Source organism: Jaculus jaculus, chromosome 2 (genome assembly GCF_020740685.1).
Source record: "Jaculus jaculus isolate mJacJac1 chromosome 2, mJacJac1.mat.Y.cur, whole genome shotgun sequence".
NCBI lineage: Eukaryota > Metazoa > Chordata > Mammalia > Rodentia > Dipodidae > Jaculus > Jaculus jaculus.
The window spans coordinates 54,605,748-54,633,110 of NC_059103.1; the positions used below are offsets into that span (position 1 = coordinate 54,605,748).

The following is a 27,363-nucleotide window of genomic DNA, read 5'->3' on the forward strand; positions in this document are numbered from 1 at the left end:
CAGTGGGCCAGGCCCACAAAGGCCACCAGAAAAGCACAAAGAAAGATTAAGGAAACAGAAGGTACAGTGTATACACCCACTCACAAAGCCATGCATGAGCTGTCTGGGCTCCAGTGGTGTGCTATCGGCCCAGCTTGCCAAGAGGAACCTGAAGTGAACAGCATGTGTGTAAGGGTACCTCCAGCGTCCCTGGCCCCCAATTTCTGACAATGGAATTGGTAGGTGACGTGGCTGAGCAGCCAGAAGGCACTACATGAACCAGGTAGGATGGGAGGGGTCCTTATCTCTAGAGCATGTTATGTTCTAAAACTAATTTTCTCTCAAATGACACTACAGTGTTCAGATTTGCTTTTGAGAGCTGTCTGTGGTGGATGGGAATGCCATTACTGCATTTCACTGCTCTGACTTGTATCACTCAACTTATACCCACCCACCCACCATGCACAGGTTAGCAGCTGCTGAGGTCACAGCACGGGCCCCAGCCTCTTTGTGCCATGAAGGTCCTTCTGTGGTCCAGCTTCTAAGAGGGTTTCAACTGGCTGGCTGATCTTCCTTCAGGGACCAGTGTGGCTTCTGCTGGGGTGCTGCACACCCACCGGGATCCAGGAGCAAGGCTCTTGGCAGCAGTCCCACCCTGGGAACCTTTATATTTTTATGGTGGCCTCCTTCCGCCCCCAGACTTGCTGATGGCTTCCTCCCTCTTTTTCACACTGTCTGGCCATCCACTAGGACAGAAACGCCTTCTCAGCCCATTAAGCTCCAAGAGACGGTGGGAAAATATCCATAAAACCTTGCCCTTGAATCATCTCGGGGACCTCTCCTCCCTCCCACCTTGTAAACCTCCACAGGCTGGCGAGGAGACCCATGTCACTATAGCCAGGGGTGAAGAGTTCATGCCCCCCTCATGGGTCTGGCTTCTGGGATCTTCCTGGAATTCCAGGATCACCCCTTGCAGGCTGCCCAGTTCTGGGCACAGCAGACCAGACCCGAGTTGTGGCTTAAGTGTCTCAGGAGCTCTAGACCTGGCTTTAAGCACCATGCTGGTGCCTATTTCATGTCTTTGGTATATGGCTGACCCCTCCCAATGGAGAATCCGAGAGGGCCTATCCTATATGCTAATGTCAACCCTGGCTAAGTGCCAGGTCTGTGCCCTGCTCCTCTTAGGGAATAGGTGTGGTGGGCCCTGCTGCCCAGTGAGTAATCCAGCTAAAGTCACAGGCCTGAGCACCCCAGGTTCTGTTTGAAAGGTGTGACTGGGGCAGGCTGTGCTCCTTTCTCAGGTCCACCTAAATACATTCCAGCATGGCACCCTCTGCCAGGCCAGTGCCATTCCTCAGCCAGCTGGTTTAAAACAAAATCAGGGCTGAGAAGCTGACTCAGTAGGTGAAGCAGCCACCATGCAAACATAAGACCGAGTCCGGGTCTGTGTAAAACAACAGGCATGCTAATTCCTGGGGCAAACCTGTGAGATGTTGGTTTTAGTGAGACCATCTCCAAGAATAAGGTAGAGGGCAACTGAGTAAGAAACCCATGTCACATGGCAATTAACTAACTTGCTCAAAAGGACATGGTTGCCTCTTCTCTCTCTTCTAACAAACTTGACTAAGTTAAAATGCTGACAGTTTTGTGCTTCCGCGCTCAGGGGCAGATGGCACTGCTCCACCACTGGGCATGCCAGAGACTGTTGCCACTGAAAATGAACTCCAGTTGTATGTACCACTTTGTGCATATGACTTCACATGGGTACTGAGGAACTGAATCAAGGCCATCAGGCTTTGCAAGCAAGGGACTTTAACAACTAAGCTATCTCTCCAGCCTTGCTTTGGTTATTTTTAAGTCAAGTAAGTCATGGGAAAATGGAGTGTTGGTCTTCTGTCTACATACTGGCACCATTTTGCCTCCAAAGGCCTCTGCCAGCCCTGTCCTCTAGGTTTCTAGTGACTCCCTTAGGACAGGCTAACATGCAGGTGAGGGAAGTCAGCTTCCAGCCTGCTGAGCCCTTCCAGTAGTTGCTCAAGACCGAGGCTGCTGCTGAGCTTAGCATCCTAGGCTGTTCTGCCAGAGATGGCAAAGACCAGCTCTACCATGGGTCCACAAAGCTGTGACACGGGCATCCAGTTCCCATCAGCCCTCCGTTGACTTGAAGCCCACTGGCCACAGCCAAGCAGTCAAAGCAAGATGTAGGGCTCAGTGACCCGTTTGGATAAGGGGATTAGCAGCTCCTGCAAAACCCCACATATTCAGCAGCCAGGCTTTGCTCCAGTGGTTCCTAAGGAAGTAAAAGAGTGCCTTTCACTTTCTGGAAGGTCACAAAACAAAACAAAACCAGTGGGCCAGCAATCACCCACAGGTTGCTGGGGGTGGGAGGTGCCAAGTATCTGCGAAGTGTGACACTGACGAGTGTTCCTGGGGCTGTTTCCTGGTCTACCTCAAAGAGCCCAATATGCAACAGAGAGAACAAGGGTGTTAAAAAGTCTCTTAGCCATTCAAGTCTTCATAGTATGGCTCTGAAGTCTGAGGGCTCAATGCTGGCACTTCTCACGTCAGTTGCTCAGCAGGCTGGAATGTAGGGGCCATCCAGGCAGCATTTCCAGTTCTTTCTCACATGGCTCAACCCTGTCTAGGACCAGTGACTGCACCCATATAGTCTCCTCTGAGCACCTAACCATCCCGAAACAAGATGAGTAGCAGCTTCTTGTTTTGAGAGGGGGGGAAAATGGTGCCACCAGATATTTCCCTGGTTCCAGAGTCAGGCCAAGATATGTGTCTGAGGTGAGCAGAGAGCCTCCCCAATAGCAACTAGTTCCCTTTACTTAATTTCCCAATAGTAGTAGGGAGGAAATACCCTCAGAATGTAGAGAATACTTTTTTTTTTGTATGTGTTTTATTTTTAAGCAGTATCAAATTCAGAAGCAGGAATAGAACAAACAAATCTGTTACATTTTATTAATACAACTAAGGTTTGTCTGTCATTTTACAAAATGTTTTAGAAAGCTCTATATATTGAACATATCAAGGAAAAGAATGCTGTTGAACCCTTAAAGGATTAGCCACAGAGACCTCATGTCCCCATAATGTAGCAGGTGTGAGTTTCTGGAATCACAGAAACAGCTATGTGCAGCCAGTTTTGGAATGCATTTTGGATATATTTCATAATTTCTATGGATAAAGGCCTTAAAATCAACACAACTCCAGTGCAGGCTCAATCTTGAGGACAGCAGACAAAGGCAGCCAGACAACTGTCAGGTGGAACCTTGTGTTTATGAGGCTCCTAGCTTCTGGGAAAGAGAAGCCCAAGATGCTGGCAGATGGCTTTAGCAGTCACATAATCCTTCCTTTGATGTCCAGGGTCAAGGAAGCATATGAAAGAGAATCGCACTGTGATCTGTCCTGCAAAGGAAACAGCAGTAATGTTTACTACTACCCAGTCACCTCAGAAGAATTCCTGTGAAGAGTAGCTCTCCTAACCTTGGCTCTCCACTTGGAGAGAGGACTTTCACTAGAGAACAAGGACAACCCCAGACCTAGAACATACAGTCAAATCACCCTCCTTCACTTGCTCACATGGGGCTATGAAGCCCAGGGATTTTCAATCACAAGACATTGACTCCAATGGGACTTCTTTAGACTTGCACCCACTCTGCTTTCAGAAGGTCTCAATTCTAGAGGCTAAGAGAGCTGGGCTCTGCCTCACTCACAGGGGCAAATTCAAGTTTCCTTGCTGTGTTCTGCTTCCAAAGTAGCTCAATGCTGCCCTGGTGTTAGTTTTGAGATTCTACGGATCCCTACCCCAACAGCACATACATAAAGACACCGCTGCTGCTGGGGACTGGTGTGGATACTCAGGCCTGTCTTCTTGTCCAGGGGAGGCCCACCTTGCATGAGCCTCAGGCACTCACAGACAGGAAGGCTTTTTGCTCAAGGGCTCGACTCCTGTTCCTGCTGAACTGAGCCAGTGTGTGAAATGAGAACTGATATCAGCTCAGTAGGCACCGGAGGGCGGGTCCAATCGACAGCCCGGTGCAGCGCCTCACTGGGAGCTCCCTCAGCATTGTCCCACCGGTGACTGCAGATACACGGAGACCTGGACTACAAATATAAGAAAGAGTTCACGGTGCCCAGGCAGGGACAACAGGACCCCCCTCTTACACATGGATCGATCAGCCCAGACATGATTTACTTAGCTTGTGTGATGCAGCTATAGTTTTGGTTTTCTTAAGAATAGATTCTGCAACTTTCAGTCTAGTTGACCTTTCCGACAGAGGTCTACTTAGTGGACTCATGCTTCTGCAGACAAGCGTTATGGTGGTTGGTGCACTGCTTGCTTGCACTCTTGGCAGTAGAGAGTGCACCCTTGGGTCAGGTTGGTCTCTCCTCTGGAATCGGGCTCCGCACAAAGCTGACCACCAGCAGTGGCTTTTGCCCCAGCAGCTCCAACTTAATTGTCCCCATCTCACCTTCTCTTTAGGTGCAGAACTTAGCCACTGTGAACAAAGCGGAAACCAATCACTGTTCGCCAATCAGCTAAGCTCTGCACCTTGTCAGAGAGGTCATCGCTGGCCATAATTAAAGGGCTGGCAAGCATCTTCGAAGGTCGTTGGTTTCTTCGGTCTCCAAAGAACTACAAGAAGCATCTGCTTTCCAAACTGCAGAGAGAAAGTACTATGGTTTCTGGAGGAGCAGCCAAGGTCATGGTTGCGTGGTAATCCCTGGCAATGTGATTTTAATCTTAAGTCACAAATCAGCATGCCAGGAACCCAAGCAGCCAGAGCACTCGAGGGCACTGGGTGTCCTCCGCATGGTGCTGTGGTGGCCATTTAGCTGGTGTCCTAAAGCTGTGCTCTATCAAGAGGACTTGGGCAACCATAAAAAAAGCCAGTGCAGATTTGGACCACGACAAGGAAGAATGCACATCTTGCCCATGTGACACAAGTATCCGAGGGGCTCTCCTTGCTCTTGGTACACTGCCTTTAACCCATGGGGACAGAACCCCTTTGCAACCACAAGTTCTAAATGGACTGTGATGGCTCTTGGTCTCGCAGGTGGGAAAGGTTTCCCTGCTAGAGGTGTGCTTTGGTGGACCAGCCCTTATCCTCATTTACCACATGTGGTCAGGGCTACTGTGACGTTCAGCTAGAGGAGCAGGGACAGGAAGCAAAAGTTCAGAGGGGTCTGAATGGAGGGAGTTATAGACTGGTGGTCAGGACCTCCTTTGCTTGCTTATGGGTAAAAATCACAACCGAGACTCACGGGAAGACACATGTGTGACCACTCTGCTGTGGTTCTCCAAGGCACAGCAGGCCTGAGCATGGCTCTCACACAACACTTAACACAACTCTCCACAAAACTAAAGGCCTTGAGAAGAACACGATCTGCCAGATCCCCATGGGAAGGTGGTGGTGAGTGTCCATGGCTGCTTCCGCCTATTCTACCACAACCTTGCAGCCTGCGGAGTGTGTGCATAAGGTGGCCTCACTATGAGCTGTACAGTCGCTCACTGATTCCCATTGCCTCCTCTCCCTGGTGCACGCAGTTGCATGCCCCTCTGTAGGAACAGAATCATACTTCAGGATAATTTGCTTTTCCTCTTCAGTACTGGAGTGCTTTCAGATAAGTAACATACTTACACATATGGTAAAAGCAAAACATTGGCAGGTTAACTGCATGCCAACAATAGGTTGAAAATACTAATGCAGATATTCATTATAGTTATAAAGAAGCTATATAGCATAAAAGGATGACTGAGAAGATGCAAATTCTTAAAAGACACTAAATTATATATCATATACAACTTAAAGAAAAGCTGAGAAGACACAAAAATGATGATTTATAACTGTTGGAGGGAAAAACCACACTTAGTTCCACAACTGTACTTATAGAACTGAATGTTGCTTTGTTAAAATTTCTAGTACAGAAATGCAGAATTTAAAACCAGCTACTAGAAGGCAGATCAAAGTGGTTAATTCCAGGCTCAAGGATCTGAAGAGGTCATTTAAAATGTAGAGCTCTCACCATAAGATGGAAAAATGACACCTACTGTTGGGACACAAATGTAATAGGCAACTGTGTATGTGTGGTACGTGGGTCAAGGAAGATTTGTCCAACCTGCCTGATGACAGGGCAAGGAATATCAGGTTTACACCTGGCCCAGGAGAAATCCCTGCATTCGGAGCTGGAGTAGCATGGCCATAGCCCCAAGTTAGCTTTTGGTGTCACCTCTGGCCTGCACAGGAGGCTCCCCTCCCCATCTGGAATTCGTACAAACTATTAACACTCAAAGTGACTAAAATAAGGCTAGTCAAGGCTATTCTGCCTTTATGTGAATGGACACCTGCCTTCACCTCTCCTCCGGCAGACAAGACATTCCAGGGATCCTAAGCTGTCCTATCCCAGGGCCATCCATCCTCCCTGTGAGCTGGGCCTCTGTAAGTGGAAGCAGATTCCAATCACTGGTGCTATGGATGGATGGTCTTGGTTCACCATTTGACTCACAAGTGGATCTGGACATTTAGGAGGAGTATTTGGTCAGAACCATAGAATGTAGAAAGGAAAGTGCATCACCTCTTTAAAATAGCATTTCGGCCACCACCTGGGCTGAGGACTTATCCATCTGCTCCTTGGTGAGCTCAAAGCAGTGGTGGGCCAGCTGCTGCTGCCTGGCATCCTCACTCACCATCAGCTCTCCATACAGGTACACACCCATGGCCTGCAGGGCACGGAGATGAAAGAGCATGGGAAAGGAGTAAGTGTTTGTACCTGCTAGCTTCACAGGGGCTTTCTGGCCTACAGGTACAAGCATTCGAGAGAAGACCCAAGGCAAGACAGCTGAGCAACGTTCTGATTCCCAGTCTCCTGTGTCCTCCTCAAAACTCCATGGAATTCTCAGTTATAGATTCTGTCAACAGATCCTGGTTTCACTGGCGCCAGAGTGTGATGGAGCATTTCCACAGTGGTAAATATGTCAGGAATTCTCTGGTCAGAGACAAGAGCTCACATAATGCCCACCACAAAAAGTGTCTGTCACAGACATACAGGACTCCTTCTAGGACAGTGTGTCAGGTGTAACTGGCACAAAATTATTCATGACATCCTACCACATCACTAAGCGTGGGCAGGAGGACAGATGCCATTACTCTGACACTGCCTGACCAATGGCCTGCCACTAGCCCTAAAGCAGGAGACACCAGCTTTACTGTGGTGTAAACAGCACATGCCTACACTATTCCCACCTTTTAAAAACAGTCAATTCTGGGCTGAAGAGATGGCTTAGCGGTTAAGCACATGCCTGTGAAACCTAAGGATCCCAGTTCGAGGCTTCATCCCCAAGACCCACATTAGCCAGATGCACAAGGGGGTGCACACATCTGGAGTTTGTTTGCAGTGGCTGGAAGCCTTGGCGTGCCCATTCTTACTCTCTATCTTCCCCTCCCTCCCTCCCTGTCTCTCTCTCTCTCTCTCTCAAATATAAAGAAAAATGAACAAAATGTTGTTTTTAAAAAGTCTTTAAAAACAGTCAATTCTGCTGTGTAAGACCAAAAGATTAGCTCCAAGGTTACATTATACTGGGGCAAATGTGAGGATTTCAAAGGTGACACAAGATCTAGTAGCCAAGGCTTCAGAAGTGCTTTCCTGGAAGAGCTCTGGCATAGTGAATCCTTTGGTGGATAGCCTGGTTCTAATACAGATGCTGTGCTTTGGCCTTCAGAACAGACTGACAACTGCTCTTATATCTTGGCCCCCCACCCCTTGTGCACATCTACTGTTCTAAACACTTCTTTCTCCATTGTGCAAATGAGACATTTCTGCTGCTGGGAATAACTAGCCCTCACTAACTGGCTGCCCTTAGTCCCAAAATCCTGTCAAAAGTTCTTTTGTCTACCCCACCTCCACTCTCCACCCACTCCAAGTAGCTCTGTCCCATCAGGGAACACCCATGGCACTCAGCTTGGCCAGAGGAACAGGCTAGGGGTAGAGTGTGGGAGAGAACACATGGCAGGGGAGAGCCAACGTGTCACAGGAGGTATCCTAAGGGATGACCCCAGTGTGCACTGTGGGTATCAGAGATTCCCAAATACATGCTAACACACACATACCTCCTGTGGGCTTTGAGACAGGTGTCTGTTTCTTAGGAATGAATTTCTCAAATGCAGCAAACTGAGTACAGAGCTGGCCTGGCAGAGGCAGGATTCAACCCAGACAAGGGCAGCCTCATTCTCCCAGATAACTCACATCTGTGCTTTCAGCTGCATCTACTCAAACCTAGGATACCACTGTGAAATTTTCCAGTCCTGAGAGATTCTCAATGGTCCACAGCTAGGTGAGACCACCGATGTGCCTGTGGCATGCACCTTTTTTTCTTGAAAGGGACATTGAGAGGAGAAACCAGCTCAAAAGTGCAGGTGGCATCTCAGACCCTAACTGGGGTCACTGTGTGAAGGGTGCCAGCAGGAATCAAAGGAAGAGACAGGTCAAGAACTGAGAATCATGTGTGAAGGGCACCAACAGGAACAAGCAGAGGGCATCATCTGAAAAACCTCCCCCTGCTGAAAAGGACCTCACCTGGTCCTCCTGCAGGAATCTCTCCACATGCTTGTATGCTTTTGTGTACTTGTGCTTAACGACCAGTTCACACCACCGATGACGAACCTTAAACAAAAGGGAAATCTGGTGAGCAACAGACAATATGGAAGATCTGCAGCCAGGAGAGCTGAGCGATCAAGAGTATTTGTAGCACCGTTGCTCCAAGGCACACCAGCATTTTGGTTCAGTTTCTTTGCAAAGACAATCTGACATCTTCACCAGCAGGCAGGTCCACACTTCCTCCTGGTATCCCAGTTAGGTGTGTCACTGTGTTATATATGACTGTGCAAGAAAACAGACAAATGCAAAACAGGACAAGGAAGTCAGGGACACATCAGGGATCAAGCTGCTGGTGCACAGCCCACAGTACAGTCCATGAAGGTCCCTCCCTCCAAGGTCACTCACTGCATTTCTGGATCTCGCTTTGGTTTGAGGATGACAACTGTAACAACTAAGCTCAGCACAGTGGAAGTCACTGCTCTCTGAATTCCCAGCAAGACAGGCAAAGGACCCTTTCTGAGATGTGTGGGAGGTCTGCTCGTGACCACTGGTGTACACAATGTACTGAATCATACCTGTCTAAGCTGGATTCAACTCTGCTCAAAGATTCACTTTACAAATGTTTTCCTGTGGGAAGGCTGCACCTGAGGTGGAAGCAAAGCCACCAGAACCGAAGATGCCCTTTAGGGTCAGCCCTCTGCTGAGGTATATTCTCTTCTAAGAGCTTCTACCTGCATTTGCTACTCAACATCTAGTGCCATGCCTGTTACCTGCAGTCAAGCTCTGTGAACTACACCTAGAGAACACCTACAGCTGCATGTTCCATTTCTACTTCAACATGGAAGTGATATGCACATTTAAAAGGCCTCACAACACTCCTTGTTTTCACTGCCTTTCAAAGAGGGAGGTACTACATGGGTAGATAAAGCTGCTTCCAGAAGCCACGGGTTAGTAATCATAAATTCCAGTGCCAAGGTTGAGATACCACCCAATGCGGTGTTGGTTAGGGAGGCTACAGAGACCCCTTAAACACCAGTGATTGCATTGCGTTTGGAATGACCACTAAAACTATATGGTAAGTCCCTATTGTTAAGATAACACATGTAGTGGTTGCAGAACATAGGAAAACTGAGCTGTAAGCTTCCTCCCTGCTCGTTAGCCTTCCTTGCGCTAGAAGACGTTATGTAAGCTACTGGAGGAGAAAAGCCATCAACAGTTATATCCAGCTGTGGAACCTCTGTATTCCATAAATGACCTGCCAGGCAAGTTATGCCAAATGGTGCAAAAGACCTGAATGTTGTGGAAGTACTCAACTGTAATCTGACTGGATTTCAGGCCCACTTCACAGGAGTGATTTCGGGTCAGGTTCTAAAAGCCTGTCCAAAAGCCTATGTCTTGTGACACAAGCCCTAAACAGACAGCATGTCCAACTGCCTTCTAGCTGTATTTGTTCCCATAGATTATACTGTTTGACGATCACTGACATTTCTCACTACAATGGGAAGATTGAATAGCTGGCAACTTTGCCAAGCATAAATAACTACTGTGTGCTCAGACTCACACAGGAAACAGAGAGCTGAGTGTGGAGGCATGCACATCCCATACCTTAGAAGGTTGAGGTAGCAGGGATCACCGTTGAGTTTGAAGCCAGAGTGAGTTATACAGTTCAGCCTGGCCTGGAGTCAGATCTTGCTTCAAAAAACCAACCCCCGCCCTTTTTTTCTTTTTCCCAAAAATAAAGAAAGGAAAGAAAAGGGAAGCCAGAAACCTGCTCTGGGACCTCAAAAGAAGTATCATTCTTCTCAACTGAAAAATGGAAGGTATATTTGCACCCACTTTTAATATTTTACTTACTTATTAGAGAGAGGAAGAGGAAAGACAAAAAATGGGCATGCCAGGGCCTCTTGTCACAAACTCCAGATGCATGCATCACTTTGTGCATGCGGGTTTACGTGAGTACTGGGAAATGGAGCCCAGGCCATCAGGCTTTGCAAGCCAGCATCTTTAACCACTGATCCATCTCTCCAGCCCCATACCAGTTTTTAATATAGGACATGTCTCAAGGATTCTCAACTTCAAAGTATCTGGATCACCTATAGTTATCTTAGCCAGTGACCTCTGTCATTCTAAACCTGGGGGAGGGTTATATATTTTTAGCTGCAGTTTTGAGATAATCATTTTCTTTTTGTTCATTCCTTCAGCTTATGTATGTACACAGAGAAAACAAGGCAGAAAACAGGGTCCTACTTCCTACTAGAAAAAGGTGAGGGGTAGGGGATGTAGTAGCAGCCCTGTGTGGATCCAAGTCCAGGAGACTGCCATGTCAAAGAAGCTCTTTCACACCACCATGAAGTCAGCATTTCCATTTCTCTTACAGTTAGAAATGGTTTATTGTCATGACTAATAAGAGATTCAGTCTTCTGACCCCTGAAGGCTAACATGGCATCCAGGAAGGGTGACTGACTCCCTCACCCCCACCCCAGAGAGAGCAGGAAAATACAGCAAGCCTTTTCATCAGAGAGGGCTGTACACATTTCAGGATTTTAGCGGCAGGATGTTTAAAAGACATCATAGAAACACTGCAAAGTCGAGGGCCGACCAGAGTTCCCACTCATGTGCAGAGCTTTTATTTTCTTCCTAGTTATTTTGGGAAACTAAATTCTTATTTTTCCCCGCTAACTCTTAAGAATCCATAATTCATTACTACACAGATATGGATGACATAGATCGTGCTCTATCATACATCCAAAGTGGAACCCATAAGCCATCCTCTTCTTCCAGTCACAGAGACCAATAATCTATCACAAGTGAGGACTTGCTTGGTTGGGTCAAGTTCCCTCCTTGACCCATAATGGCAGAAAAGTAACATTCCAGATGTGGGGTTTTAGAGCCACACCATGCTCAAACACAAGAGGCAAGCTGTCAGCTTTATGTAACTACTGTCTTATTTTTTTTTTTTTATTTATCTATTTGAGAGCGACAGACACAGAGAGAAAGACAGATAGAGGAAGAGAGAGAGAATGGGCGCGCCAGGGCTTCCAGCCGCTGCAAATGAACTCCAGACACGTGCGCCCCCTTGTGCATCTGGCTAACGTGGGACCTGGGGAACCGAGCCTCGAACCGGGGTCCTTAGGCTTCACAGGCAAGCGCTTAACCGCTAAGCCATCTCTCCAGCCCACTACTGTCTTATTTTTAATTGATTAATTAATGGGGTAAGACAGGTCATTTTTAAATGTTCTTTAGATTAAAAATAAGCCCAGGGACATTGCATACATCCATGGCCATGCCTGGCATCCAGCAAGCCACCCAGCTCACCTAGGCAGGGACCAAGTAAAACCAACTTGGGAGCAGAGATGACAGAAAAAAGCTGGGTACACCCAACCCAACTGAGACTTGGCAGGTCAAAGAATGACACCAAACCCCAACAGCCTCAATCTTTTCACACCAGAAGTCTTTTTACTGGAAGATCTTCTCATCTCCATTTCTACTCAGTCCTCAGTCCCCTGCTTTGTTGGGAGCCCCTGTTCTGGTCTTACAGAGAAACACAACAGCATGGCACAGCATGCTCTGCAGCCAGATTTAAAACCATCAATGTACTAGGACACTGGACTTGTCATTCACACAAGTAGAGAGGAGGAATTCCCAAGCCTGGTGGTGATCATTACTATGTATTCTCTGTCCCTGGCTTTACCAGGCCCAGCTGAAGACAGCCCATGATGCAATGAAAACCCAACAGTGTCTGTGTGCTCCACTCGAGATGCAGAGTCTCTAGATCTTTAGACAGTCATGTTGATAGACACTAAGTAGCCTCCCATGAGGATGTAGCAGCTTACACTCCTGACAATAATTTTGAGTTCCCACACCCTGTACCATTTAGTATCACTGGCTAGGAAAATGGTGTCCATGGAGAGAAAAGGAAGGGGCTGCTCACTGCGGCTTAGGCAGGGGACCTACGGCAGGCAGAGAATGACTGGGAGCCTAGGGGCAGGAGCCATTGAGGGCAGTTTCCATGAGATGCTCTCTCCCCCTGGGCGAAATCCTTTCCAGTCTGCACACATCTTTCTGTTAGCTCACAGGCTGTTTCTGCTTCATCTCTTGTGTCGCTTGAGCATTAGAAAGACTGTTCTTGGGGTTGACCGAAGTGCATTTTTCCCAGTGTGTTAGTCTTTCTTATTCCATGCACAGTTGTTTGGCTTGTATTTCTGAATTGTTATTAGCTGAATTTATTAATTTTTCCTTCATATGGCTTCTCAAACTTTGTTCCTTTAGCTTTAATATTTTGTGGGTGCATATATGTACCCAAACTGATCAAGTCTCACTTTATTTTCTGTTTGATTTTCTGATACAAGCTTTGCTATGTAGATGAGGATGTGGCCTCAAATTCACAATGCAATGTAGATCAGGTTGTCCTTGAACTCACAGTGATCCTGCTGCCTCAGCTTCACCAGTATTGAGAATGTAGGTATGTATTGCCACATCAGAAAAATAGTTTACTTTAAATACTCACATATTATTGTATGCCAAGTGCTAACAGAGTTGAAAATTTAATGAGTTCAACAGTGACTAAAATTTATGTCACTCCAAACTCATGCTAGGCATTTCCAGAAAGTGTGGGGTAAACAAACATTCTAGTCCTCAACACCATCCACAGGTCAAGGGCTAGAGATGGGAAGGGGCAAGGAAAAGTAAAGTGGAAATAGGCATGGGTAGAAGGAAGGCAGAGGACAGTCAGAGAAAGGATGTGTGAGAAGTGAACTGACTGACTTGCTCTGGGCAAACACTGGGCCTGGGGGAGGGGACCCAGCCAACACATGGCCTACAAAAGCCTCCTTCCTCCTTCCTAAGCTACAAGAACAGAAAATGGGCAGACAGTTGGAACATGGTGTGGAAGGAGGCAGGGCCCACAGCCTGGCAAGTCCCTCTTCTTCCTGAGAGGCCAGAGCTGTGGGGGTGTGATGCCAGACATGGGAATTAACAGTGCCTGGCACACAAATGTCAGAAAAGAAAGGGAAGCTGAGCTTCTGGAGTCTTCCAACAGCATTACAATGAAGTTGACTCATGTGATATACAGGTATGCATGCTGGATCATTTAGTCCAATAAAAATGAACTGAGAATTCGCTTTCCAGAGTTTTGTGCTTAAGATGTGAATGGCTGCCTTTAACACACAGGCACTATTTACACAACTGGAAATGGGTTCCAGATACTACAGGCTTCAAAGCCTCCATGAACATGAGGTCCTGAGTACTCAGGTGTCTCTGCTCTCCCGGCAGTACCAAACACTTCACTGGCTCTTGGGATTGGGTACAGGTGGGAAGGCTTCAGAACATGGGGTGAGGAGAATTGTGGGTAGGCATGCAGAAGACACTCATGCCAGACCCCCATCTGATGACTAGATCCAAGTTGAGTGGTGGACACTTGCGCCTCATGGAGACTGCAACCAGAATGAGGCAAGGCTGTGTCAACAGGTCTGAGCCACCTGGGATGGCTGAGTCTCCATGCTGTCAGGGTCTAAAGGCACCAGCTGGAGACACCACAGACCCTGTCTATGAGGCTAGGGCTTATTTCTTCCAAACACATTGATGGCACCACAGGTGTAGGCAAGGATGCAACATGCACATTTCTGTAAGTGTCCATGCATGTGCATATGTACATGTGTGTATACACACAGGAACAAAGTTATTTCACAAGTAACGCCGTCTTTCACAATATGTAACACATTTTATAGGGTGTGTGTGTGTGTGTGTGTGTGTGTGTGTGTGTAAGCAGGGTCTCTAGTCCAGGCTGACCTGGAATTCACTCTATAGCACCAGGCTAGCCTCAAATTCAGTGATTCTTCTACTTCATCTTCCCAAGTGCTGGGATTAAAGGCATATGCCAACGTATGCCTGGCTACAGTCCAAGCTTTCTATACTTTTTTTTTTTTAATGCTAGCTGATGGACTACTAAATCCATTTTTGCTGTGCACTGTGTTTTGGACCTACCAGCTCCATCTCTCTAAAGGGCAGGCCAGACGATGCCGGGAGGGCTGGCTGCTTTCACCAGAGGCTGGTGGTGAAAGTAGTGAGACTGGCTATGGGGGCTGGAGGGAGTAATGGGGACCACACAGCTAAGGACCAGTGCTGGCAGGGTCTGAGGGTCTCGGCAGCAAGAGAGCACATGCTGCATACACCAGGAGGGGAGGGTCTTTGAGGTAGCTGATGCTTCATGCCTCACCGTGCCACCCCACAACCCCAGCAAGGACAACCAGGGACTGATGTGCCAGTCATTTTCCAAACCTGCAGGTAGCTCACTCAGTCTAGCCTCAGCCTCAGTCCTGAGGCTTTTTCGGTCCCCTCTATCTTGTCAAAGTTTTCAAGACCAAAGAGCTCTCTGTTGAGCTGAACCTGTAACAAGGGAGTATGCCCTTCTTATTTTTAGCTGTCTCCAAAATAGTATTACTTACAAAGTAGCTCATATACCCAAGTCACACCTCAGCTTCAGGACACATGTCCCAGGACCCCACAGGAGCTCTGTGAATGACCACCACCAGGGCTCCCCTCATCCAATGCTCCCTGCTGTATTAAACAGAAATTCTGCTGACTCACTTTGATGTATCCTGAATTCTCTCCTTCTCAATGCTGGATTCCTCTGTCAAAGGCTAGGTGTTGAACATTTTGGATTTGGGACCACCTGCCATTATTTCTAAAGGAACCCTGTGGGGATGGCTATGTCTGGATGGCTGCACCAGCGTAGGCAAGCACTCCCTCAAACCTACCAATATATTAATGAACATGCAGGGAGGGAGTGCGGGCTGACTTTGAAATGGTTCCACCACAAAATCTACAGTGTCTCTGAAGACTGGCCTTATTCCCAAGTCCTATTGCTTCCCGTGATGGTCCAATTCATTCTGTAAAGGAAATAGCTCTGGCATCTGTTCTAAAACAGGCTTACTGAAGGAGGATGCTGTATCTTGCCCAACTATGGGAGCACCACAGACAAGGCTCTCCAGTGTAGGGTGTCCAGCTGTGGTGGATGATGGTAGCACTGCACACAGCCCTTGTGGGCGGCAATTTCCCACTGCTGAGGTGGGTGAGCTCTGCCCTGTGCTCCCACCACAGCTGAAGTCATGGGGCCAAGCAAGCGGTGGAACCTCCCAAACCTGAGAGCCACAATAACCCTTTCTCTTTGTAAGTTGACTATCTCAGGCATTTGTTACAATGACCAAAAGTTGATTAATAAGGTATTACTTTAGATTTTTTTTTCTAAATTTTAACTTGTGTTTTTCATAAACTATTATTACAAAGAAATGAAAATTCTTGGAGGACTGTAAGTCAGTGGTTGAATGCTTCTCTAGTATGTGCACAAAGTGTTTTTCAAGCATTTACATGTAATTCTTTTTTTTTTTTTTTTTCGAGGTAGGGTCTCACTCTAGCTCAGGCTGACCTGGAATTCACTATGTAGTCTCAGGGTGGCCTCGAACTCTCGGCGATCCTCCTACCTCTGCCTCCCGAGTGCTGGGATTAAAGGCGTGCGCCACCACGCCCGGCTTACATGTAATTCTTGAAATAAATATGTAGAGTATATGGAACCCCAGTGTATAATTAATTTTATAATGTCACGAGAACAGTAAGTCTAGTAGTCTTTAACCTTGTAGCTGGGAACCTCCACGAGGACTGGCAGGCCAAGGAGACAAAGACGGCTGCTGAGGCACTAGCTGGCAGTGGGGTTGGGCAGTGGCTTGGCGAGAGCAGGGCCTTCGGGCAATCCAGTACATGTCTGCCCCTGCCCCTGCCCCATGCTTCTGAATCAGTGTAGCACTTTTGCAAACTGGGAATGTGTTTCAGCTACTTTGAAATTATAATGCACAGTTGGAAGCTATAAAATGCTTTGAAGAATGCCACTCATCCTATTTATGACAGGAAGCACTCCCCTTTCTTTTTTCAGTCCTTTTGATTTTGAAATTTACTGCTGAAGTTAAAAAAAAAATCTGCTCAAGGAACATGATCTAGGAAGCCCATTAAACTTCATTTAGAGCTCCATTTCATATCTATAAACAGAGAGATGAAGGCTCAGGACTTTTGTGAGTTAATAAGTCTACACTACAATAAACAAACTTGCCTTTTCTGTGTGTCCTTCAACGAGATTTACTTGGCTTTAAGGAGGGTTTATTGCTGGGGAAAGAAGCAGCCTCTGCAGAGCCGAATGGGCCAATGGTACTTCCAGCCAAGCATGCATGGTTCAAGGCATCTACACCAGTAGGCCGCCACCCTGCTCATGCTCTCAGGAGAAGACTGTCAGCTGTGTAGCTGTCATGAAGTGCTGTCTCTTCCTCTCTTTCACCACTCCCCACTCCCAAAGGGTAGCTATCTGAACACTTTTAAATTATTTGTTTGTTTAATTAGTTAGTTAATTAGTTATATGTTTGTGTGTACATGGCGCCACTGCACGAGTATGAAGGTCAGAGAACAACCTCAGGGTGTTTCTCTTCTCCTTCCACCTTCTTTTAAGACAGGGTCTCTCTTGCTGCCATTGCTACTTATGGGCTTCCGGATTTTCCTGGCTCCCACCTCCCAGAGCCATAGGCAAGTTGAGATTACAGATGCATACACTTCTTTGTGTCTGTCTTTACTTTACTCATGAACACTGAAGAGAATCAAACTTGGGTTGCTTGGCTTGCAAGCAAGTACCTTTAACCAGAGGTATCTCTCCAGGCCCTGAATACTGCTTTCTTGGTAGTGAGAATCAGACCTGGCTGGGCTTGCTGCTGTCATGCCACATCAGTGAATCCCCTGGCCCAGCTGCAGCAGCTCACCGAGCAGAATAATTTTCAACTGTTCTGGCCATGTTAGCATAACAGCAGAGAATAGAGGAAGAGCCAAGCATAGTGACAAATGTCAAATATAAACTTCAAGTGTGACAATAAGTAGCAGCCTCATTTGTGTGTGATCTCAGGCATGCCCTCACCTTTCTTCCTTTCCTACACACAGACTGTTTCATTTGATGACATGAACACTGTCACTGGCAGCTAGTGCCCACCAGCAGAACCCTGGAATCGATGTGGACCTTGCACTGAAACCCAGCAGTCTGCCTTCTTTTCTGCCTAGACTGAACGCTGAATGGACATATTCTCCAAGTGGAGTTCTGAAGTCGAGAAGTTTGATCTTGAAATTTACTGCTGAGGGAAAAAATAATCTGCCCAGGAAACATGGCCATGCTCCACTTTGCTTCTTCAACATGTGGCATGCTACATTTGCTGAAAAGGGGACTTCTTGCTTGGCAGAAACAGTGATCATAGTCACAACATAACTTCCCATGACTCTGAAGGTCTCACACACAGGCTTCCCTGTAGGCTCCTGCTATCATCATGGTAGGGAAATGCTGGGCATAGAGGAAAGAGTGCTGAACCAAGCTGACAAGCTTTGGCTCCTAGAACTTCCTGTTCTTTGCAAAGTTTGAGAAAAATCAAGAACACTGACAAGAGTCATGATACATCCATAAGATGCCCACAGGACCCCTGGGACACAAAGACATACCAGAAGAGACTCCCTAAGGAGGTGCTATGAAGACAGGAAGCAGCTAGAGAGGGGCACTCCAAGTCCAAATTCTAGACACACACCAGGGTCCACCCCTCTCATCTTCATGGCTATTTTCTCCAAAGTCCTCTCCATGGACAATAGAGATATAAGCTTCTACAAGTGTTGCAATCAGGTTTGCATTGCTGGCAGAAATCACCCAACCAACAGCAGCATGTGGGGGAAAGAAAGAGGTATATTTTGGCTTACAGGCTTGAGGCGGAAGCTCCATGATGACCAGGAAAACGATGGCATGAGCAGAGGGTGAACATCACCCCCTGGCCAACATCAGGTAGACAACAGGAACGGGAGAGTGTACCAAACACTTGCAAGGGGACACTGGCTATAATACCCATAAGCTCACCCACAACAATACATGGCCTTCAGGAAGTGTTAATTCCCAAATCTCCATCAGCTGGGAACTTAGCATTCAGAACACCTAAGTGTATTGGGGACACCTGAATCAAACCACCACATTCCATCCCTGATCCACATAAACTGATAACCATACATGAAGTAAAATCCAATGCATTCACCCAACTTTAAAAGTCCCCATAGTTTTTATTCATTCCAATGCTGTTCAAATATCCTCATAATCCAAGGTCTTTCAACTGAGCCATAATACCAAAAAGTAACCTCAAAAAACCCATAATCACACAGAATAAACACACTGTAAAAGATGGCACCAGACACAGCAAAGAAATATTCAACCAATACAAGATTTAAACAGGGAAAACATCAAACTCTGTACCTCCAAGTCCAACAACTCTAGTCAATAACAAATCTCCAAGTCTGGTAATTCTAACCAACAAGTGTCTGGCATTCTAATTCCACCCCTCCAACTAGGCTACTCACAGTCCTGGAAAACTTCATCGAGGCCGGCAGTTTTCCTTAGCAGCCATCTCGTGGTCCCGGCATCTCCACTGGGTCTCCACTGCACACCACGGTTCATCCTCATGGCCCCATGGGGTCTCCATGCAGGCATCCAGCAAACCTGCTTCACACTGCCCATGGCCATTTCCAAAACACAAGACCGTGTTGCAATCTCAATGACCCTCTCTTTGCTGCATTTCTTATACTCTACAATACCAGGCAGGGCGCCAATTTGTTAATTGGGGGCGGGGGGGGGGGGGTAAATCAGATTTTGAAGAACAGGAGACTACTTGAGCACTCAGGCACCTTCAAGAGTCTACATTCTTCCTGTTGCCCCAGTGCAGGTCAGCTGGCCCAATCTCAAAGGCTGTAATCTCTCAATTGCAGCTGAACGGGCAACAGTTCACCCAAAGGTTTTTCTTTCTGTGTATCCCTCTGCTCACACCAGTTTATTTCTACGCAAAGCAACCCCGCACAACTTCTCAGGACATGGGCATAACAGCAAGCTCCCCACATAAACTACTAGCCTAGTCCAGACAAAGCTCTCTCTCGCCCTGATAAGCCAAACCTCACAGTCCATAGTTCTTACTGCATTCAGGCCTTTAAACATCCCCCTCCAGGAGGCTTTAATTTCCAATCGCCATCAGTTGGGGAACCTAGCAGCCAGAACACCTAAGTTTATAAGGGGATACCTGAATCAAACCACTACAACAAGTGAGACCCAATGTTGAGGACACTAACTTCTATGACCTCCAGTACTCTGAGGCTGAAGATGTGGGGTCATCTGGACCCAGCACCTACTATTATTTAATGTTGTGGGAGCATTTGCTGTCTCTTAGGTTGTAGCTCTCTATAAGTTTGCTATGGCCAAGCTGAGAAAGAAGACGAGTGCAGCTTTCTACAGAAATCATGACGAGATGAAGAAGGCTGGTATCTTTCAGACCAAAGAGGTTTTGGAATGCACAAATTTCTTTGGATTGTTATGTAGAAGCTTGTCATGGACCTGTGCTCCTGAAGGTAAGGAATGGACTCATGGGCTAAGGTCAAATTTTTCTTGATGAGTAGCTAACTATTGTGAAAAGCCCAAGACCTAAAATCTAAAAAGCTGAATCTACAAAATTCATAGATGTAGGCAAAAAAATTTGTTGACACTGAAAGCACAAGCAATAACAACAACAAAGTTAAGTTAGATTCATGACAGCCAAGCTTTCTGCTCTCATGAAAAGACAAGAAAGGCTACTTTGCAAATCATATTTAGTAAGGGACTTTTATGTGGACTATATGAAGAACTGCCTTACCTCAATGAAAAGAGAGCCACCTTCAAAATGAGTTAAAGATTTCAGTAGACATTTGTCCCAAGAACTATATGAATAGTAAGTGGATGAAAATAAGCACAACATCATTAGCAAATGGGGAAAAGCAGTTAAAAGTCCACAGTGACATGCTGCTTCATATCCAATAAGATGGCCAAAAATAAAAAAAGAGATGGTAGTCTGTATTGACAGGAATATAGAATAATTGGAAGCTTCAAATGCACAATAGTAAACTCTGATAACTCCTCAAGCTATCATGTGACACAGCAATTACACTCCAAGGTGTATACCAAAGAGAACTGAACATGTGTGCTGACACAAGAAGCTTATACACAAGGAAAAGAAATGGAACAAACTGCCGAGGGCGTAGCTCTGAGGTTGGATCCAGTCCCCAGCATGAGTGCGCTCTCACAAACAAGTACTGATGTGTAATAGAAATAAGAGTCCCTGTACAAAGTGCAAAAATGCCAATCACAAAGTACCACAGGGTGTACTGGATTCCATTAAGTCCAGATTAGGCAGATCTACAGGGACAGAGAAGTGGGGACCTGAGAATGACAATGACAGCTTCTTATGCTGGGCTTCTTTGGGGTGATCAAAGTTTCTACCACTGATTGAGGTGATGATTTCACAGCTCCTGCACTTTAAGTATATAACCTACATAGTATGGAATTATGTACACACATGAACACTGAGACAGGGTCTCATGTAGTCCAGATTGGCCAAACTTGACATGTAGCTAAGGCTGGCCTCACACACGCTGGAAAATTACTCTATCACTGAGCTACAGCTCAGCCTGCAAGTGAACTGCTTTTTTTTTTTTTTAAAGAGTCTACCTGGGCTGGAGAGATAGCTCAGCAGTTAAGGTGCTTGCCTGCAAAGCCAAAGGACCCCACTTTGATTCCCCATGGCCCACATAAACCAGATGCATAATGGAGTACATGTGTCTGCAGTTTGCAGTGTCTGGAGGCCCTAGTGTGTCCATCCATTCTCTCTCTGTCAAATGAATAATAAACACACCCACCCACATATACATATGTGTGTGTGTGTGTGTGTGTATGGGGGGGAGGGAGGGAGGGGAAGGGATAAAGTCCACTGAAAACAACCACCACCATGGCACATCTTCGGAAGAGCCAAGCTGAAGAAGGCTTTGGGTGCTTTCCCAGTCTACTGAGAGCACAGCTACCTGTGAGCCTGAGAGCTGAGGAAAGCCTTAGCTATGGGTGGCTACTGGTATCTTGCTGGCTGGCTCCCCCAGTGCTTGGGAGCTTTTTGCACTCAGCCTGGACATCTGCTTCCACCTACAGATGAGCAAGGCCAGTTGGTCTACAGAACACAGTTCTGTGTGGGTTGAGGTTGCAGCAAAAATAATCCACAGACTGAACATTTTGTTTAAAAAAATCATTTTTTGTACTACCTCAGAAAGTTTAGCTGCTATCACCTATATTTTAAAAGCTTTGATCCTGCTATACACACCTAAGATCACACTTTGCACATGGTATAGGCACTGAAGAATTTGATCAAGCCAGCTGTGGCAGCTGTTCATACATGCAGGCAAAGTTCACATTCCATCTGTACTGTGTGCTTCCCACTGCCTGAGTCTAACACAATGCTCATGTGAAAGGTGCCATGCAACTCTGAGAACATGAAGGGTGTTTGAGCATTTTAGTAACCTATACCCTTTTAAAAATCATTTTTAAGCTTTAATGTGTGTGTGTGTGTTTTCCAGGGTCTCTTGCCACTGCAAATGAATGCCAGGCACATGTGCCACTTTTTGCATGTGGTTTTGAAAGGATGGCTGAGTAATGGACCCTGGACCAGCAGGCATGGCAAGCAGGTGCCTTAAATTGCTGAACCATCTCTACAGTCGAATAAGCCTTTTATTTTAGAGCATTTGTGATATACTTTCCATTGTTTTCATGATGTATAACTCTATCATTCATTCATCCATCTAGCCATCCTTTCGTTAACTTTTATGTTAGCAAAGCAGTGGATTCTGTCATGCTATCGTTAGGTATATGTGTCATTATACACTTTACTACATTTGTATATGAAGAAAAACAGCAGTGTTCAAAATCAACTGTATGGGGGAAGGGTGGTGGTGGCAAAGTGAATCTTAGAAAAAAAGCCTAATTAAAAAATACATATACATAAGGGGTGGAGAGATGGTTTAGCGGTTAAGGTGTTTGCCTATAAAGCCAAAGTATCCCAGTTCGATTCTCCAAGACCCATGTAAGCCACATGCACAAGGGGATGCATACAGCTGGAGTTCGTTTGCAGTGGCTGGAGGCCCTGGCGTGCCCATTCTCTCTCCCTCTCTCCCAACTCCCCGTTCCTTTCTCTGTCTCAAATAAATAAATATTTACAAAACTTGAAAAAAATGCATAATCTCCTGATTGGACTAACAACCCAGAAGCACCAATGAAACTCCACACTACAATATTAGTATGGGACCTTAAAAAAAAAAACTGTAAGAGGTAGCTGTTTATTGCCTATATTGGAATAAAAAACAGTAAGATAAAAAATGTTCAATTTTGCGAGAACGTGAGATTTTGTGAGGATGCACCCCATCATTTTCAGAAAACTTGTAGATTGGAGGGCTAAAAAAAGAACAAGAATAGGCAATGCCCTTAAATCTGCAAGTATTTTTAAACTTGGACCAGGTGCTAAGTATAATGAAAGAAACAAACAAACAGGAAGGAATAATAAAGCAGTGACAACCAAAGTAAAGTAACTCTTCTAAGCTAAATACAAGAGGAAACACATTATGAGGAATAATAAAGTGACCAGGAAAACAAAAGAAAAGTAAATTTTCTAAGTAAGCTAGACTTAGTATGAAGCTAGAAGCTCATGTATGAAAAGTGTGCATTCTTTTCATAATCTAAAACTGATTGTGACATAAAAATCCCTTTAAGAACTGGAGAGATGGCTCAGTGGTTAAGTGTGCTTCCTTCATGAGCATCCTCCCAGGGTCTGAAGGGGGCTTAAGACTGAGTTCGAATCTCCATAACCCACATAAATAGCTGAGTGTGGCCACACATGTCTGTAACTCCAATCCAGTACCCCAGTATCTGGATGCAGCGGCATTCATGTACACCCTGTGGGATGTCCCACAAAGCAAAAACCCAGGAGTCGCTGGAGCTCCAGAAAAATGGCAAGCTGCAAGATCGGTAATAGACTTTCTGGCTCAAACAAGAATGGGAACAGAAAAGCAGAGCAACAAGTGGCACAGGGAGTGCACTCTGCTGCTGGCAAGCATGTCACAGGGGCACACACATGTGCAGACACATCATGCTTCACATATAAGCAAAAAAGGAAAATCACTTTTAAAAAATAAGCTAAGTTATGTTAAGGCTAATTTTTTTCCCCCTTATGTTCATTTAACATTTAACATTGGACTAGGTTGGTACCCCAGTGTAAAAATTTATGGTTAGTAAAAATTGTCTTAAGCCTCAGGAAAAACAGAGGAATATTTTAAAAGTTCAGTTTTATCATTTTAGATCAGCTAACAAAACCTGTTATCAAAGAAAATGGAAGCCCTTGATGGCTTTCCACAGAAAACTTCCATGAGCACGGAACTCAATAATGAAAGAAAACTACCAAAGAAATGCCCAGAGATGCCTTCCTGGCTTTGAAGGAATGTTGTAAACTACTGACTGTCTCATAAACCAAGCTCAACCAAGAAAAAATATACAAATATATATACATATATAATATATATATATATAATACATATATTATATATAATATAACAAATATAATATATATATATATATATACACACATACATACATACACATACATACAAATATAACTGAAGAATCACAGAACAAAAGATACATGCTTTAAGAAGAAAGATGTCTACAGCAACTGGGGGAAATTATTCCAGTCTCTTTTATCAATCTATACACACCCATTTTTAAAACTCTAGGAAAGGAACTGCAAGGCAGGGTTATCTACACTCCTTACAAGTACTCTTTTGGCACTTAAACTGGCATGAAGCCACACTATGGGCTCCTTTCTGAAGTTCAGATTCATGAACACCCAGACTCTGATTTGCAACCTGAGCTTGACACTTAAGACTGCATCAAAGGAGGGAGTAACAGGAGGAAGATTCTGGGCTCAATGCTACACTTGCATCAACTGTTGTGCATCCTGAAATGAAAAGCACTGAGAAATTACAACTAACCTTTCCTCTCAGCTGGGAGGAAACAAAACAGGAATGTCCTATCTACAGCCCAAATTCTAGGAAAAGGCAAACAGTGAAGAAACAAGAGTGAGGAGATAGAGCAGCAGGGACCAGAACTTCTGGAACACTGCATCTCTTCATGAAGGATGGAGCTCCCACACTGAGCAGCAGAGGCAATCACAACCACATCAGTTCTAGAATCCTTTGCAGCTTTAACAGAGGAGTGTTAATCAGCCATTGCCTGGGTCACAGGAATTTTGCTTCTGGGCTTCGCCTAGCTCAGAAGTAAGTATCTGACATGTCAAAGCCCAGGCTGTTGGGACCTGCCTTCTACCTTCAGTTACTGCTGTGTGTTTGCTTTCCAAGTTCCGATTACCAATGTGTTACTTAAGTCACCCTGAGCTCCTTGACGTGGCCAGCAAGGGCTTTTCAGAAGAGTCAGTGAAGTGGGAGAAGGCCTGTGAGCTGACATGCTTGTCTACTGGCAGTCAACCCCGAAAGTGCCCTTTTCAGGAAGAGCCTTGGGAGGGGAACAAGGGGACTCAGGAGAGCCCCTAAATGCTGTAATCCACCTTTCCAGTGACTCCATTCTGGGCTACACCCAACTGGAGGCACTTCCTTGTGAGATTTTAAAAATTGCCTTTGTGAATTCACTGCTACCTTAGAGCAGCGGCTCTCAGTGGAGACTCTGGCCCTCAGTGGATATCTTGGCAATGTCTGGAGACATTTTTGAGTCCCACAATAGGAAAGAAGGAGCTTTCAGGCCCTTCATGGACAGAGGTCAAGGGTGCTAAACATCGCATAACACAGTACAGTCTTCCACAAGCAAAATTACTCAGTCCAAAATATCCAAAGTGCTTGGCCTCAGAAACCTTGATTCACCCTGCCCCAGGGCAAACACACACCACAGCCACTGAACCAAAGAACCAAGAATTCTGTGACCACACGGACAAGGAATTTTGCTAGTTGGAAAGTTGAGCAGCCTTATAAAGAATGATTCTGGTGCTGGAGAGATGGTTGAGTGGTAAAGACCTTGCTGCATAAGTGTTACAAACTGAATTCTAATCGTGCCTTTAATCTCAGACCATATCAATGGGGAAGGTAGAGACACGAGAATCCCAGAAGCTTGTGGGCCAGCTAGCCTAGAGTTTTGTAGCAGTGACCAACAGCTATCCTATCTCAAACAAGGTGAAAGGCAAGGATCAACACGTGGAGCTCTCCTCTGACCTCCACATGCACACCACAGCATGTGCACACGTACACACAACACAAATAAAAATGATTGTGAACAAAATACACATTCCACAATGGAGCCATTTCTTCTCTCTTGCTCTTTTCCAATCCTCATAGATCCAAACAAAGAAGACACAGCTCAGCTAAAGAGGTAACATAAGCATTGTATTAGCTAGTTAAGAAAACTACCACTGACAAAATGTGAATTTGCATGGACAGAAACTACACTAAACATGCTCAGCTGGGGGGATGTTCAGTGGTAGAACACTTGCTTAGCATGTCCATGCCTAGCAAGCCATATTTCAAGATACTAACTAACCAAATAAAACTATGGGCGTTCACATTTACTTACTAACTTCACAGGTCTAATTCTAAGGAAATCAAGGCTCAGGAACCTTCACCAAAATCTGCAAGTTCTAAGGAATTTGGAGAACCAAAGAGACCTTGGTATCATCTTATTGAGCATTTTCCAAATTATGGACTGTGATCCATTAATTATAAAATCAATTTACTATGTTATAACACATAGTTTAAATGCAAATGAAATCTGACAAGAAATAGGATGGCAAAGATAGTTTCATGAAGTTTTTCTAGTTGTTAATACTTAAAAAAACAAACCACCCAAAGCTATCAGTATAGCTGAGGTATCACTATGATGAGGAAATGGGCCAAGGGACGGGAGGTTACATGTGTTCGGGGCTCTGGAAACAAAATACAATGTGTTATTAAGTTCATGCCTCAGCCAGCAGCAGAGCCTCAGCCTGAGTGATTAGGGGAGATCAAGAAAGAGGTGGTGGGCTGGAGAGATTGCTCAGTGGTTAAGGTGCTCTCCTGCATAGCCTAACTCTGTGTTTGAATCCCCAGTACCCACGTAGAGCCAGATGCACAAAGTGGAGTACACAACTGCAGTTCAGTTTGCAGTGGCCCTGGTGTGCTCATTCTCTCTCTCGCTTGCTCTAATAAATAAATAAAACTAAGTCTTAAAAAAAAAAAAAAAAAGCTGGTGCTGGGAAAGGCTATCATCATCTGAGATGTGCCCTAGCCTGACATCCTCACTGCAGTGTGACAAGTAAAGGAGCTAAGAAGGTGGCTTGTGGGATCGTCAGGGAAGAGGCCTGGGTCAAGTCCCGTTGCTCTTTCTCTTCTGACCATGAGTTTGTCAGCTTCAGAGACTTGCTAATACAAAAGAGGGCATTTACTATTTTAAAAGGTATCTCATAAATGAGGCTTACTCTAGGATCAGCTATAGATTTTTGTTTGAGTGAAACACTAAAAACCCAGTCATTAGAAAAGTAGCCAAAGACCGATGGAGCAGGCTATATATATCGAGTGTTCCTGTAGGAGACAGCTCTATAGAGATTTTGGCCGGAGCAGGGTAAGTTAGCAACCCTATGTTTTGCTTAGGGTGCTGCTAAATTTCCCTTCAACTTACTTTCCTTCCTGGTTGAAGGAGCCTGAACTAAGGCTGGTAGTTCTGGGATTTGTTCTATATGACAAAGATGGGTGACTTCAAACCAGGTGTGGTGTTGTACACTCCTTTAATCCCAGCACTCAAGAGGCAGAGGTAGGAAGATTGCTGGGAGTTCGAGGCCACTCTGAGACTACATAGTGAATTCCTGGTCA

General features: G+C 45.6%; 1 protein-coding gene across 3 annotated transcripts in view; it reads right to left on the bottom strand.

Moving 5' to 3' along the window:
- Positions 1-2,919: 2,919 nt before the first annotated feature.
- Aopep (aminopeptidase O (putative)) overlaps positions 2,920-27,363 on the bottom strand; it is a 428,441-nt gene continuing 403,997 nt past the window's right edge. For 2 of the 3 annotated variants that reach the window (XM_045144107.1, XM_045144109.1), the window contains 3 exons: positions 8,560-8,646; positions 6,562-6,706; positions 2,920-3,390 (listed from right to left, as the gene is read on the bottom strand). In XM_045144107.1, coding sequence (XP_045000042.1) covers positions 6,566-6,706; positions 8,560-8,646 — 228 coding nt within the window. In that variant the 3' untranslated portion in view covers positions 2,920-3,390; positions 6,562-6,565. Of the gene's footprint in view, positions 3,391-6,561; positions 6,707-8,559; positions 8,647-27,363 lie in introns of those variants that run through there. The other variant, XR_006635781.1, reaches the window with a different exon arrangement.